This window comes from Tyto alba, unplaced genomic scaffold, assembly GCF_018691265.1.
Source record: "Tyto alba isolate M040663 unplaced genomic scaffold, T.alba_DEE_v4.0 Super-Scaffold_40, whole genome shotgun sequence".
Taxonomy (NCBI): domain Eukaryota; kingdom Metazoa; phylum Chordata; class Aves; order Strigiformes; family Tytonidae; genus Tyto; species Tyto alba.
The window spans coordinates 50,588,901-50,602,318 of record NW_024881316.1 but is presented as its reverse complement, the minus strand read 5'-3'; the positions used below and the strand labels follow the sequence as shown (position 1 = coordinate 50,602,318).

General features: G+C 51.7%; 1 protein-coding gene across 5 annotated transcripts in view; it reads right to left on the bottom strand.

The window, feature by feature from the left end:
* Positions 1 to 755: 755 nt before the first annotated feature.
* Positions 756 to 13,418, bottom strand: part of ASXL2 (ASXL transcriptional regulator 2) — a 127,568-nt gene continuing 114,905 nt past the window's right edge. For all 5 annotated transcript variants that reach the window (XM_042803474.1, XM_042803475.1, XM_042803470.1 and 2 more), the window contains 2 exons: positions 12,595 to 13,312; positions 756 to 10,878 (listed from right to left, as the gene is read on the bottom strand). In XM_042803474.1, coding sequence (XP_042659408.1) covers positions 8,464 to 10,878; positions 12,595 to 13,312 — 3,133 coding nt within the window. In that variant the 3' untranslated portion in view covers positions 756 to 8,463. The remainder of the gene's footprint in view (positions 10,879 to 12,594; positions 13,313 to 13,418) is intronic.

The window sequence follows — 13,418 nt, the reverse complement described above, 5'->3', positions numbered from 1 at the left end:
GGGGCGTTTTTGGGGCCACACCTGGAGGCTATCTTTAATCACTATCTTTTCTTCTTCTCCTCTTCTTGTGGTCTTTCTCTGTATGAGGTGGGAGATTTTGGGGGGCTTTTTTGCTAATGGTTGCAAATTCAAATTTGGCTGGACTTCCTGTATCCACTCTTTGCTCTGCAGGACACAGATTTCTTTACAGATCTTTCCTTCTCCATTTTATGTTCACTCTTTATACTCTCGATGTGATTATTCACACTAGTAGGTTCACAGCCCCTTCATGGTACCTTTCCATACTTGAAATAGAGATTGTTGATAATTTTAATGTATTCAGTGAAAACAAATCCCAGGCTTCCTACACATTCCCAGGCACCTCAGTCCTGCTGATTTTACGAAGTTGTTAAGTGCATTCAGAGTTCACCTGACAGAAATCGAGAAAGTTGGTTGCAGACCTATTTATCTGAATCCCTCCATTTAAGGGAAATCAAGTTGCAATCACTTGATACAGGTTTCTTCCCGTCTCTTTTTTTTTCCCCCCAAATCTACAGTTCAATGCTCCTGAAGTGTTTCGGGACCCCAAGAAGCAAGGCTTGAGGGAACTGCAGAGTGTTTATTAAGGCTGAGTATTAAACCAGAGTTTTCCCCCTGAAATGTGTTGAAAAACACCTTATGAGGCCAGAAAAATGTAGTTCACTATCGTTTATCAGGGTCCCTTGAAAGACAAAAGGTAATAATTGAAAAATTAACATTAGCAGGACTAACAGCCATAAAATCATATGCTTTTTATTTAACATAAAATGAAACATTAAGATAAAATACACGTTTGTCCATGTGCTGAAGAACTACTGTATTTTACATTCATTTATAAAGCAGGTAGTTTTACATGACAAAAACAAGTGAGAGGAAGAGGAACAGAATCCGCAATAAGACATAAGCCACAGGGCAGGCTTTTGCTTGTCAAAGTGCTATCATCTCCTAAGGGCACACAGATCTTCAAGTGACAGGTTAGAAATAGGCTGTTTTTAGCACTCCTCAGATCCCTCTTAATGCTGGTGAGAAGCTAAGGTGGAATCTTATACAGCAAAATGAGTGAAAAACTTGACAAGACAACCTTTGCCAAATGCATAGCTGCAGCACGATGGGCCGTGTTTGTCCCTGACGTATTGCTCCTTTGCTGGAACTGGCCCGTGCTGTTTTTAAAGGTCTAGAAGTTACCTTACTGAACAACAATTGCTTTTTTTTTTTTTTCCATACAAACCTCACCACGTTTCTTATTTAAATTTGACTTTGCAGACGGACTGATAGGGTGTGGGCTTATAATCGCACGGGGGAGATTTACAGCAACGGGAGGCGCTGTGAATCCAGCCAAGGCGGCTGTTTGTGGGTGCCTCCTTGGTGCACCTCCGCACCAGGTAAAAAAATTGCAACTGAAACCTCTGTCCCTGAGGCTGAGGGTGATGCCTGTCCTGTCTCTGGTACCGGTGGGCTCGGGGCATCCCCAGAGGCACAGGTCAATCCGTGCCCTCGGGAAGCGGTCCCGCAGGGAGCTGCGGTAGGTGCCTCGGGTCCTCGCCGCGCCTGCGCTGCCCGTTGGTTCCCGTTCCCGGTGGCAGGACCCCGGGGGCCCGGCCTGCCAGCCGTCAGCTCCTGGCCCAGCTCTGCCAATCGAAAATCTCTAATGCAGCATCTGAGAGGTCTTAACTGAAAGGTACAGGAGGCCAGTTGGTTTTATGTTTTAGGTTGGGAGAGGAAGGAATGGGAGATGCAGCAGTACCAGGGGTCTAAGGAATGTTTTTTTAAAAAGTGCAGCAGATCAAAACACATTGCTATTATATATTTTTGTCTAACCCATATATCTTAAATATGAAAACAAATAGAAAAGCTGTAATTCCGTCTCGGGTCTGTGGTAACTTTGCAAGGTGTAATATCACCAGAAGACTGAGATGAAGCTGGTCTTACTATGTACACTTAGCTAAAATCCAGCTGTGGGTACGTATGTATCCGTGCACACACACCTGCACAGCCCCCCACATATAGCCCCTACTTCTCTACACCCGCCCAAACAGCGGGACTTTCTCATAGTGCAACTGCTTATAGAGTGAAAGCCCCCCTCAACGTCTCAGTAGCAGGTTTTGACAGAGTATTGGGTGCCATCTTTTATTTTTTCAAGAGATTCCAATAATAATTTTATCAGCAGAAAAATATCAGTTGCCTGCCTTTTCAGGTTTCAGATTGGTACTTTTAAAACTTGACTTCTTAATGCTTCCTCTTTTCCCACCTTCAGTTTCCTTCCCTGTAAGTCCCAGCAACAGAGAATTGCTGTCAACTTCTCCAAGTGATGTACAGGGCTCCTGCAGTTGCTTGCTGGAGTAAGTGGAATAGTGTCAATGTCACTTGAGAGTCACCTAAGCCAACACGGGCATTGTGGAAGAGGGGCCGAGGCAGGGGCACTGCGCCTCCGACGCTCTGGAGCCTCTTCCACCTCGCTCTCCGCAGAGACGTGCATCCGCTCGCTCTGTAGGACTGGGGCCAGCAATTACAGGGGCTGGGGATCTCCTAGTCCCTCGGAAACAGGAGCATGTGGAACGAGCAGGACTTGCTGTTTACTCTCCTACCTACCTCCAGGGAGTAGTACCGGGGGTGCCGGCGTAGCCCCGGCAGCGCCGCGCCCCCCTCTGCACCCCCTCGCTGCCCGGCCCGCTCTGCGCCTGCTCTTTGCAGTGTGGGTCCATCGAGGAGCATCTCTAGGATCCCGCCCCCGATGCGAATGCACTCCTTCTCTCCTAGCTGCAAAGAGCTATCCTCCTCTACAGGGAGATTTTCACCAAAATTCCTACAGAGTAAAAACGCCACCAAATTTGCTTTGATAGTGTTTCCTTGAAAGCACTGGACTTTTGGTATATCGCTTGAACTCCCCAACAGTGCCGTAAGATTCTCACACAAGAAAACCGGCTATCTATTACAATTTCAGTGGCACAGCAAAGCGGAGTAGCTTCTGATTTTGTTTTGGTTGCGTAGCTTCCGTACCAGTCTGTCTCTTTGGCTATAAAGGCAGCATTGCTTGTATAAAAGATCCACCTCAACTTCTTGTCTTCTCACCATAGATTATTCTGGGTGGTTACGAGGCAAAAGGAACGAATATTAACGGAAACACAAACAGGACGCAGGACTGAAAATGGTTTGGAAAATATCTAAAACTGCTAAACTCTTCCAAAACTCATTTGCTCCTCAACTTCTGGCTCCCCTGCTACCCTGGAGTTGCTACAGCAGCTCCTGCAGCGGTGCAGTACTTGCATCCTCTCTCCCTCTTTCCTTCTTTTCCTTGTTTGTTTTTTTTTTTTTTTTAAACATTATTACATGCTCAAATCCAACCAGCTCAAATATTTTTTAATACATTGAAAATGTAAAATAAAGAATATATGAAGTACATACAGTATATATATATACACATATTTCAAATACTTAAAATTCTTATGTAAAATATGATTTTTCTATATTATTTGTGTAAAAATACATTTTAAAATGGTGTCAACTTGATTTTTCTGTACATACCCTCTATTCCAATTTAAGTCCCTTTTAAAAAGGCAAAAGACAAACAAAGGTTTAGTATCTTCTAAACTGTGTTTACAGGCCTGTTGTCAAAACAAGAAAAGCGTATGGTAAACAGTATCGGATTTCTTCTTTTTAAGAATTCCCATTTTTATTGCATTAATGGAAAAAACTGAATCTTTTCAGTTCTCCTGCTAGTAAAACTATTCTTGGCCTCGCTGTGAAACTGCATACTCCCAATACCCTGTTTATCTAGTCCATAAATCATCCTTTGTCGATTTTTTTTTTTTTTTTTTACAGATACTAAAATATATATTACTTAAAATATATTACTGTAAGCTCTTAAAATCGATCTTCGGTTCTATCAAATGTATAGCGTTCAAACCCGACCAGCCGCCAGCCCGGTGCTCCTGCCGCCCTCTCGCCCCCACCCGCCCGCTGGGGTGGGGGCTGGAGCGCCCGGCGCTCAGCACCCTCCTCCTGCCAGGGATTCCCGCGGGGCTCGGCCCCCGCACAGCCACACCGGCCCCCGTGGCTGCCAGCGCCCGGCCGCGGGAATCCCTCGCGGGGAGAAGAGCCCGGCCCGCTTCTCATCTCCCAAGCCTTCGGCTGCCGCAAGCCGTGGTGGGTTCTGCCTCCCGCCGCCACGCTGGAGCCCGACCGCCTCCAGGGAACTGGGGGGAGGCCCGGGGAAGGGCCGGGGCTCCTCGCCCTCCTGCCGCCCCCCGCGATCCCGGGGCTCAAACGAACCCGCGGGCCGAGCCTCCCCGCAGGGGAGAAGCCCCGGTCCCGCTTCCAGTCCCCCACGGCACCCACGCCGGGAGGGGACCGGCCCGGGACGGTCTTTGCCGCTGGAGCAGCGTGAGCGACACCCGTCAGCATCAAGGACCTGAGGAAACCCCCCGGCTGGCAACCCCCGTGGCCAGGGGCTCGCTGCCCCGTCGGCTGTCTCCTACTACCATAAACCAGATACAACTCCGCCGACCAGCGCTACCTGGTAAGCATCTCGGTCCTTCCTTTGGATTTGAGAAGGGGCATTAAAACGTCACACAAAATTCCCTCCCTGCGCTTCCAATCTCACTCGGAACCTGAACTGGCCTTCAGAGCTGCGTTCGCTCCTCCACTGCGACAACCTGCGCAGGGGCAGGGCCGCGCTGGAGGGTGACATTCCACCGAGCAGCCTGTACTTCTGGTTCTTGTGCTGCAGGACTTGCATGTGGCCCAAAAGGGGGAATTCACATCTGAGTGTCTTTTCTTACTCAACTCGCTTTTACAGCCACAAACATAGTTTGACATTAGGCTTTGAAACCATTTTATCTCAGATTTTATTATGACAGCATTTAGTGTAGTGCTATTAAATACATACCTGGGGAGCCAAAGTCTAATATGCTAAACTACGTCACAATATCCCTTTTATTTGCAAATCCAGCGTGAAGGCAGGTTTATTACCTTGCTGGAAGGAGCAGCGGGAAGGTCAGAGGGTGGGGAGGTGGCGGGTGCTGGGAGGAGCCGCGGCAGCAGCAGGTGGATCCCATGCTCCCGTACAGGCTGCAGATTTCCCCCTTCTAAAATACCTTCTCCGATAACCGGCACTGCAACACACGCAAAGCTCTCAAGGTTTTATGTGACCTGTACTTACAGTGATTATTACACCGAGTCCCATTATTCCTAATGATTTCCTAACTACTTAATGCCCTCTTGCGAACCTGGGGAGACTGTTCCACCAAGCTGCGCCTAGTAGCTCATAGCGTATGTTAAAATCAAAGACATGCAGTTAAAAGAATTTCTTTTCTTAAAAAGAAACAGAAGTAGCCCAAGAAAAGTGCTGAGCCGTTAAAATGGAACTAAGGCACTGAAGAGAGTTGTAAACTTCCAAGTCATCGCGCAAGACGCCAGCGCTGTCCCCCCCGCCAGGCTGGGGCCACCGAGACCTTCGTGGGCACCGTCCGGGCCAGCCCACGGGCCCCACGGGCCCCACGGGCCCCACGGGCTGCGAAGCGGGACCCCGGCCGTGAGCGGCGGCTTCGGGAGCTGCCGAGAGGAGCGGCCAAACAACCTCCCCCAGCGGCCGCTGCCGCAGGCTGGAAAGCCCGGCGGCCCTCGGAGCCAGGCGGCACATCGCAGCCCCCCCTCCTCGGGTGCTCCCTCCCCCTCGGGAGCCGCCCCGTCAGCCCAGGAAAACGACACTGATAAAAGTCAAGGTATGAGCAGTTGATCCAATTAGGCCAGCAAAACCTCTTCGCTCGTGTTTGAGGCAAGAATGACTTTTTCAGTTTAGTTTGCAACTAGCGACGATCTTTAAATCGGATTATGCTGGGGGATCCGTCTTAAGAAAGGAATGGATGTGTCTGTCTGAGGATTACACTGCTCTGACTCCTTTCATGTCTAGACAAGGCTCGAGTTAATAAGGAACGGACAGACCCTGCCCTCGGTACGCGACTCCCCAGGGCACGCAGCTTGAAAGCATTTGACACCGCATCCTAAGCTCTAGCAAAATGGCAGAAGTCCCTCTTACAGCAGAGGGGGCGGAAGCAGGCAGCGCGGGGCTGCTCTCCGGCTCGGTGCTGACATCCCAGGCAAGCCAGGAATTGAGATTCTCCCCGGGGCAGCGCCTGGGGATGCGAGGGGAGAAGCCACCCCCCCGCCTGCCCCACACGCAGCCGCCCCCGGGAACGCACAGACCCGGGGGGGGGGGGGATCTTGGGCTGTAACCGCCGCCAACGCGTGGGCAGCGTGACAGAAAAACGGAGCAATTTTTGTGTAGGGTGGGGTTTGGGTTGGTTATTTTTTGTTTTTTGAGATTTCCGTTTTAGAATACAAAAAAAAAAAAAAGGACTTTATTTGACTTTATTTCTTACACTTAAATCCTCTTCGCCACCGGATGTCTGAGCAGGGATGTGTAATCAGAAAGCAGGGGGGTCACTGCTCCCCAGTAAATTTAAGATGAGCAAAACGGAGACCGAGATACGCTACAGCTTCTGCTCATGCACGCGCGGTAACCCTGCTGGGGAGGACGCCGTGCTCTGCTGGGCAGGGAAGGAAACATTGCTGCCATGACGTGATTAAGTCTGCAACTCTCTTTATGCTTACCAAAGAAATCCACCTGCTCCGTGGAAAAAAAACCCCACTGCTTCACAGGCAATTATTTCTGCTCTCTACCAACAGCGTGCCAGTCCCAGGCGAGGGAGAGGGGAAAGCAGCAGTAGAGTCAAACTGAGAGAAGAAAGAAAGGCTGAGGACCCCAGCTCACAAAACAGCTGTCCCACCTATTGTGTTTATATTGCTTCAGCTTAAAAAGGCCTTTGGATTAAAAGTGAATTCAGTGCTTTTCCATCAAAAAGATACATAGATCTGTGACCTGACCAAGATGCAGTATGGCCCCCCCCGCCCCGAACGGCAACAACGTGGGACTGGACGCGGTTAGCGAACCTGACAGTCCTCGTTTCGGAAGAGAAAGAACAAACAGACCCTGGGCGTGATGCCGACGCGCTGCGACACATCAAAACGCAGACTGGCGCGTGCTTCCTTAGCCAGCCTGCCACCGAGCCGCGCTGAGAACAGAGAACCATTGGGTAACTGCTTTAATTCCGACTCATCAAAGCGAGCGAATCCGTGAACACCCGAAGCGAGGGTGAGCGTCCCTAGCGGTGTCCCACGAGCGGGGACGGGGGGTGCGGCGCAGCCCCCTTCCCGGCCCCCCCGCCCCAACGCAACCCCGGACCTCAACTGAACAAAATCCAAGCTGAGTCAGGCCTGATTTGGGATTCTGAAACACGACGAGACACCCACGGCAGGCTCACGGCGAGGCCCAACAAGACACTTACTTTCCTTTCCCTACACTTAGCTAAATATAAAATCTTCTCTAGCAATTCGAGACGTCTGGCTCTCGTGGAGGTTCGACTGAGCACAGTAAGCTTCCTAGAGAACAGCAGGACCGAGGGTGACGCTTAGTGCACTTCACTTGCATCGTGTGCCGTAAGAGCTGACGGTTCGCGACTCGGGGTGGCGCTCCCCAGCTCCCTCGAAACGCCCGAGGAAGCAGGTGTCTGCCGAGTCCCGACAGTCCAGAACTGGAACGCAGTTCAGCACAGATTTGGGATCTCTGCTTTAAATGGTTCCTGGGATTACCGATCATCGGTTACTGAGCTGTTTTAGTGATTTCAATTCTTGGATTGTATTGTTAGTACAGTTGCCTTTTTCAGCATTTACCAGTAGCAAATCAAGACACTACCTTCCTTCAGCCAAGGTTACTGCACCCGACTCCTTGAAGAGGAGAGGATATGCAACTCAAAAACACCAGCCAATATTGCACAACCCAGTATGCCTTCTGGAAGCAGCCTGGTCACAAGGGAAAGGCAATTACTTGAAAGGCTGCTGCGAGGTTACCACCTTCCAATTCTGAAAAATTTGAACTAAAATTTAGAGCAACAAGGTGAGCCGATTCAGGGATTCCTGCTTCGGCGCTCTCTGATCAGTCAGCACAAACGTTTCGTTTCTTGATTATCCAAGTTCTTCTCTTTGTCCAGAGAAGACCAACAACAGGCTGAAGTTTTGCTGGGGGTTCGTTCCCCCATCTAGAGCAGAGCTCAGCAAACATGCTGGATAGCAGGCTGGGGTTAATGAAACTGCAGTACAAGTCAAACACTAACTCCTAAAAGATTGAAAAAATATTTTTAAACAAAATAATGTGACATATTTACATAATTCCTTAAGTGCAAACTCTTGTCACAATTCACGTAGTTGAGCTCAATTTCGACTCACTGTACAAGAAGGTGCTCTTTCTTTAATGAAAGAAGAACTCTACTCTGTATTCCTGATTCAGTAACGTGTCTCTTGTGCAAGGCAGTAAATTTCCTGTTTCCTCCCAACGCGCTTCCGAAAGCAAAGCCACCGTCCAGCCATCCTCTTCCCCACCTCCCACGCCGGTTACCGCACAACGAGGCAGGAGACACAGAGCTTAGAGGGGCCAATGCAATCGTCATGGCAGAAGGCACCGCAGCCCTTGCACATGATCATGGCTTTCAACCTGCAGTAACATTTGGAAGGGGAATCCTCCATGCCGGTGTCCTCAGCGAAGGCTTGAACGGGGATGGTCTGGCTGTGGTTGCCAGAGTTCATAGCTTGGCTGGTGGGAATGGTGGTTACAGTCACAGAAAAGGACATGACGTTCCCCATGCTACTGGACAACTGATTGCACTCAGAGAGCCCAGTCATGAGGGACCCTTGGTTCACGTCCGGGGAGGTGGAGACGTTTATTGTGCCGCTGTAACTGGGCCCCAGGAGCTGTGCCGCAGCGCTTCCAGCCAGCTTCGGAGGGTGCGCGGGAGAGAGCAGCGGAGGCTGCTGCTGCGCAGAGTCCGAGGACGGCACGGAGGTACCGAAAAGCTCCGGGTTGCTGTGCACCTTCCCCCTCATTGCGTGTGCCATCTGCTCTTGAGCGGCCTGAATAAAATCTCGTGCTAATGTAGTTCCATCAAACGCCTGAATGTTCTCCCTGGTGACGGCTGCTTGCTGAGACACGGCTGCTTCGGTCTTTACACCCTTTTTAGCAAGGCTGTTGTAATCCGAGGAATTCATGCTATGGGATACCTGCTCTTTTTCACACTGACCAGAAACCTGTGAAGCCTGGGGCTCCTCTTTCACACCGATATGTTCACGCTCATCACCGGTACTCTCATCGTCTGCATCTCCTTCGTCGCTGCTGCTGCCATGGCCAGCTATCTCCTCGCGTTCCCCAAACTCTGGTTTTGGAGCATCAGCAGGACTGTTCAGACACAAGCGGTTTTCAGGGTTCAGGGAGAAGCCTCTCCTCAAACTCTCGGAACCACGACCGTAGGTGGAAATGTTGAGCAGGTAATGACCAGACATAGCAGGCTTGGATGTCCTTCTGCCCATGAAACCCAGCATAAATCTCTGGCTGGTGGAGCTGTTCTCTAACTGGAAACCTGAGTGAGTGAGGTTCAGTTGTGAAGGCTGAAGGACCGGCAACAAATTCTGCCTCTGGACCCTCTTGATAAGAGTCTGAAGGATCTGCTCTTGGGTTGTTTTGCTGAGCGCCTCATGGCCCGGGTGCTGCTCAAGGCTGGGGTCCTTTCCCGAGGGGAGCGGAAAGGTCCTTGGAATGTGAGGCAGAGGCCTGTTCTGGCAAAAGATCTTCCCAAGCTGTTGTGGGGGTAAACTCGATTGTCTTTCCCCACCCTCGGCTCCAGCGCCGTTCCCTGCTACGCTCGTAGCGCTGGAGGCTGCCGCCGCCCCTTTTTCTTCATGAGAAGCCAACGGGACAGTTTTCATCTCTGCTTTGGTGAGAGGCTTCGGCAGGATTTGCTCCAGAGGGACATCCTTGCCTTGAAGAAGTTGGGTGACCAAAGGGTTGTTGGCAGGAATACTGGAGCTTGGCTTTGGGAGGGCCCCGCTTGAGCTTGCCTGAGTTTTAAGGCTTGGCGCTACCGAGGAGGCGTCGGAGGGTGGGACAGACGTCGCAGGTGCGACCACTCCTCCAGCCTGGGCTTCCGAGCTCGCGGGTGTTGGTGAAGCCGTCGGAGGGGAAGGAGTTTGGCTTTTAGAAGCGTCCAGGCTGGTCCCTCCTAAGGCCGCGGGTGCTCCCTTAGCTACGCCCGTGTTGCTGTCTGCTGCGGACACCGCGGCACAGACTGTTCCATCCCTGACGGCTGATGCCCCACAGGCCTGGCCGGGACCTGCCAGAGCAGAAGGTGCTTCCTCTTGTTTGTCACTGCCACCAGCACACGGGGAGCCTGAAACCTGATTTACAGTCGTATGGGGGGGGCTCTGCTTTATTCGGCCCGTTTTCTCTAATGCCGATAGCGCTGATGAGGAGGAGCCGGCGCCTGGATCGCCGGCGGGAGTTCCGGGCCGCGGTGGGGAAGTTTGCTGTAGTTGTGCTCTAGGAGGATTGTGAGGTGGTGCCTGGGCCGGGGCCTGGGTCTCCATTTGGGTATGGGTCCCTGGACAATGGGGAAGAAACCTTCTCGAACTTCCCCCGCTTCCAGTTCCTGCCAGTTCCAGTGCAGTTCCTCGAATTCCAGTTCCGTTGGTTCCGCTCGTGGCTGCGTTACTCTTCTCTCCCCCCCCGCCCGGGGGGGCCCCGCCACCGCCGGGGCCAGGCCCGGGGACAGCCCCCCCCGTCGAGGCGGCGGCGGCGGCAGCGGCGGCGGCGGCGGCGGCCGCTGCCCTCTGAGCCTTGGCTTGCTGGGCTTTGGCTTTGATGTCTGCCAAAGTTCTGGCCCCTGTTCTTCCCGGACTGGCGAGTGAGATTGGGAAACGTGCCCTGGGAGAGACCTGGCCCGCAGGAAATGGCATTGGGGAGATTCTGGAAACGGGAATCTGAAACAGAGGAGGAGAAAAGGGCAACTGAGATACGGGGAACATTTAAGGCATGTATTGAAGTGTTTACAGTTTTGTCTTAGAGAAAGAGAAATCTCCCTCACCCGAGGTAAATAACAAAAGACATGTACGGTCTCTTCATGTCCGACACACCTATTTAAGTCTCTCACACTCTTAGTGACTCAGACTGGAAGCTCATCCCTTGCAGTCGCAGGCCGGCACATCGTACACCGGTACTCAAAGCCTGCCGAGCTCTCTCCAAAGAACCTGTAACGCTGTTCCAGAACTCAACACCCATTGTCCCTTATTCTAAGATTCTTACTTTATTCGTAAGTAATTTATATCCTTTTAAAGTTTTGTGTCAACCTTCTGCTTGATTTTGCATTGCTCTTCTACCGCTGCATATTTACACTTGTCTCCTCAGCGACTTTTATTGAGAGTTTTCCCCAGTTTTGTCTCACTAACAAATTTTATTAATGCTTTCCCGCCTTCGTGCTATACTTACTAACACAGGGAGAATAATGAACGGTTTCTCAAATTTTGTGTTTGTGTACTTCCTAGTATAAAAGAATCTTAACAGGAGAGCAGGACTCCTAGGACTTACAGAAATACAGTAATTAAGCAGTTTTCCATTTACAGCTCCTGCCTACGGCCCCAAACCGGGGAGCTGAACTTTAACGAGAGCAGATTCCGGCCGAAGCGGCGCAGGCCCGACTCTACAGAAACCAACCTCTTCTGCTCCCGCAGTCACACCCGACTGAAAAACCCGTTTCTGTGCCGGTTCGGCCGTTCACTCCCCAGTGTCGAGCGGAACGTCCCTGAAGGAGCAAGCGGTGGTGTCTGTGCGCGGGCGATCTCACAGCCCTTTCCTGGAAGAGTGTCAAAGCTCTGAATCGAGTGGTTCTTACCAGCGGGGCATTTCCTGGCACTTCGGGAGGAGGTGCGTGTTCCTACCGCCCGGATCTGCAGTGCAAGCGAACGGCACCGTCCAGGCCAGAGTCTGGAACGTTCCCTCCACGCTCCCTTTCCATCCGCCCCAGCCGAGTGGGGACCGACTGCCCCTTTCCTTTCCTTTCTGTGATCCGAGCAGCTCAAGGGCTCGTGGAATTGAGGTGTTCCCGAAAATAGTCTTTCCCTGCTACCTGGTCTGGCACTACACTGCATTCCGCTGGTACAAACGAGAACTGCATTGTCTCTACATGGTTTTTTCTTAAACACGGGTAAATAAGTCAGTTTCTGGACTCACTGTAATAGAGGAGGCTGCTGATAGCTTGCTTTCTGGACCTGTCACTGTACTGCTGGGGATACTCGCACATCTGCAAAGTTCTGCACCCTCCTGGGCTACAACCTGCTTTGTTACTACAGTCTCGCAGCTCTCCCCAGCTCCCACTGTGAACTGCAGCCCTCCCCGCCAAACCCTGTCTTGGGCTTTTTTTGCACAGTTGTTTCAGCTTCTGCCCAAGAGATCTTTTAACAGACACAAGCCTACGAGAGACACTTAACTGCAGTTATGCTGGGGGGCCAGCCCGCAGATTCCCTTTAGCGAGCAGCTGAGCTTTTACATTTTTGGATCAAATATTTCCATCGCTATAAGAGGTGGGTAACATAATTTGCCTACGCAACCAGAACTGAACGGACAAGGCATTTCTGTGGGAGCCACCACCTGAGCTGACCCACGTGGGGCCCCTCTGGGGACCTCTCCTCATCTCTCTGTACCTTGAGTGGGGGCACCCGTGGCACCGGGGTCCCCGCTGCGGGAAAGGACTGGGGCTGGCTCCGAAACGCCTGCTGGTGCTGGCAGTTCTCCATGATGCGCGCCTTCTTTTCAGGAGTGGTCAGAGCTGCCTCACGACTCTCCGACTTCCTCTTAGGGGCTTCTACACTGACTTCCATTTCTTCGTTCGCAGGCGATTTCTTTTCCGGCGTTTCTGGAGTCATCGCTGGACTTTTCACGTTTGCTACCGCTTCAGCTGCTCCGGGGCTCTTTGGTTTACTCGGGGCCAACACTGAGGTACCCACAGGCTCTTTCACCAGCGCCTCCTTCGATGCCGCGTGCCTTCTCTCTTCTTCGGGCTTTTGACTAACAGCAGTCTGTGGTTTCTCTGGAACGGGCTCCCCTCGGACTCTCTCTTTGGTGGGGAGGGGACGGTCGCTCGGTTTCACTGCACACCCACCCGGGGAAGCCGAGGCCTCCGCAGGTTTGCCTGGTTTGGGCTGCGTGTCCTCTCTTCTTTCTTCTCCGCCTTTTTTCATCGCTGGTGCTTCCTGGACTGCTTGTGCTTTCGACTCTAACGGAGGAGCAGCCTCCTCTTTGAGTGGTGCCACAGCGGCTGCCACGCGTTTTGGCTGTTCGGCCGCTGGGGTTTCAGTCTCTGGCTCGGCAGGGCTGGTGTTTGCTGTCAGTCTCTCGGACTCTTCAGGACTTAGTCCAGAACTGTCAATAAAAGCAGAATTTTTATTTCATAAAACATTCTTGCAAAAAGCGTACAATCCTTATGAAAACCGAGAGAGGATTCTCTACGTACCACCCTAATTAAATG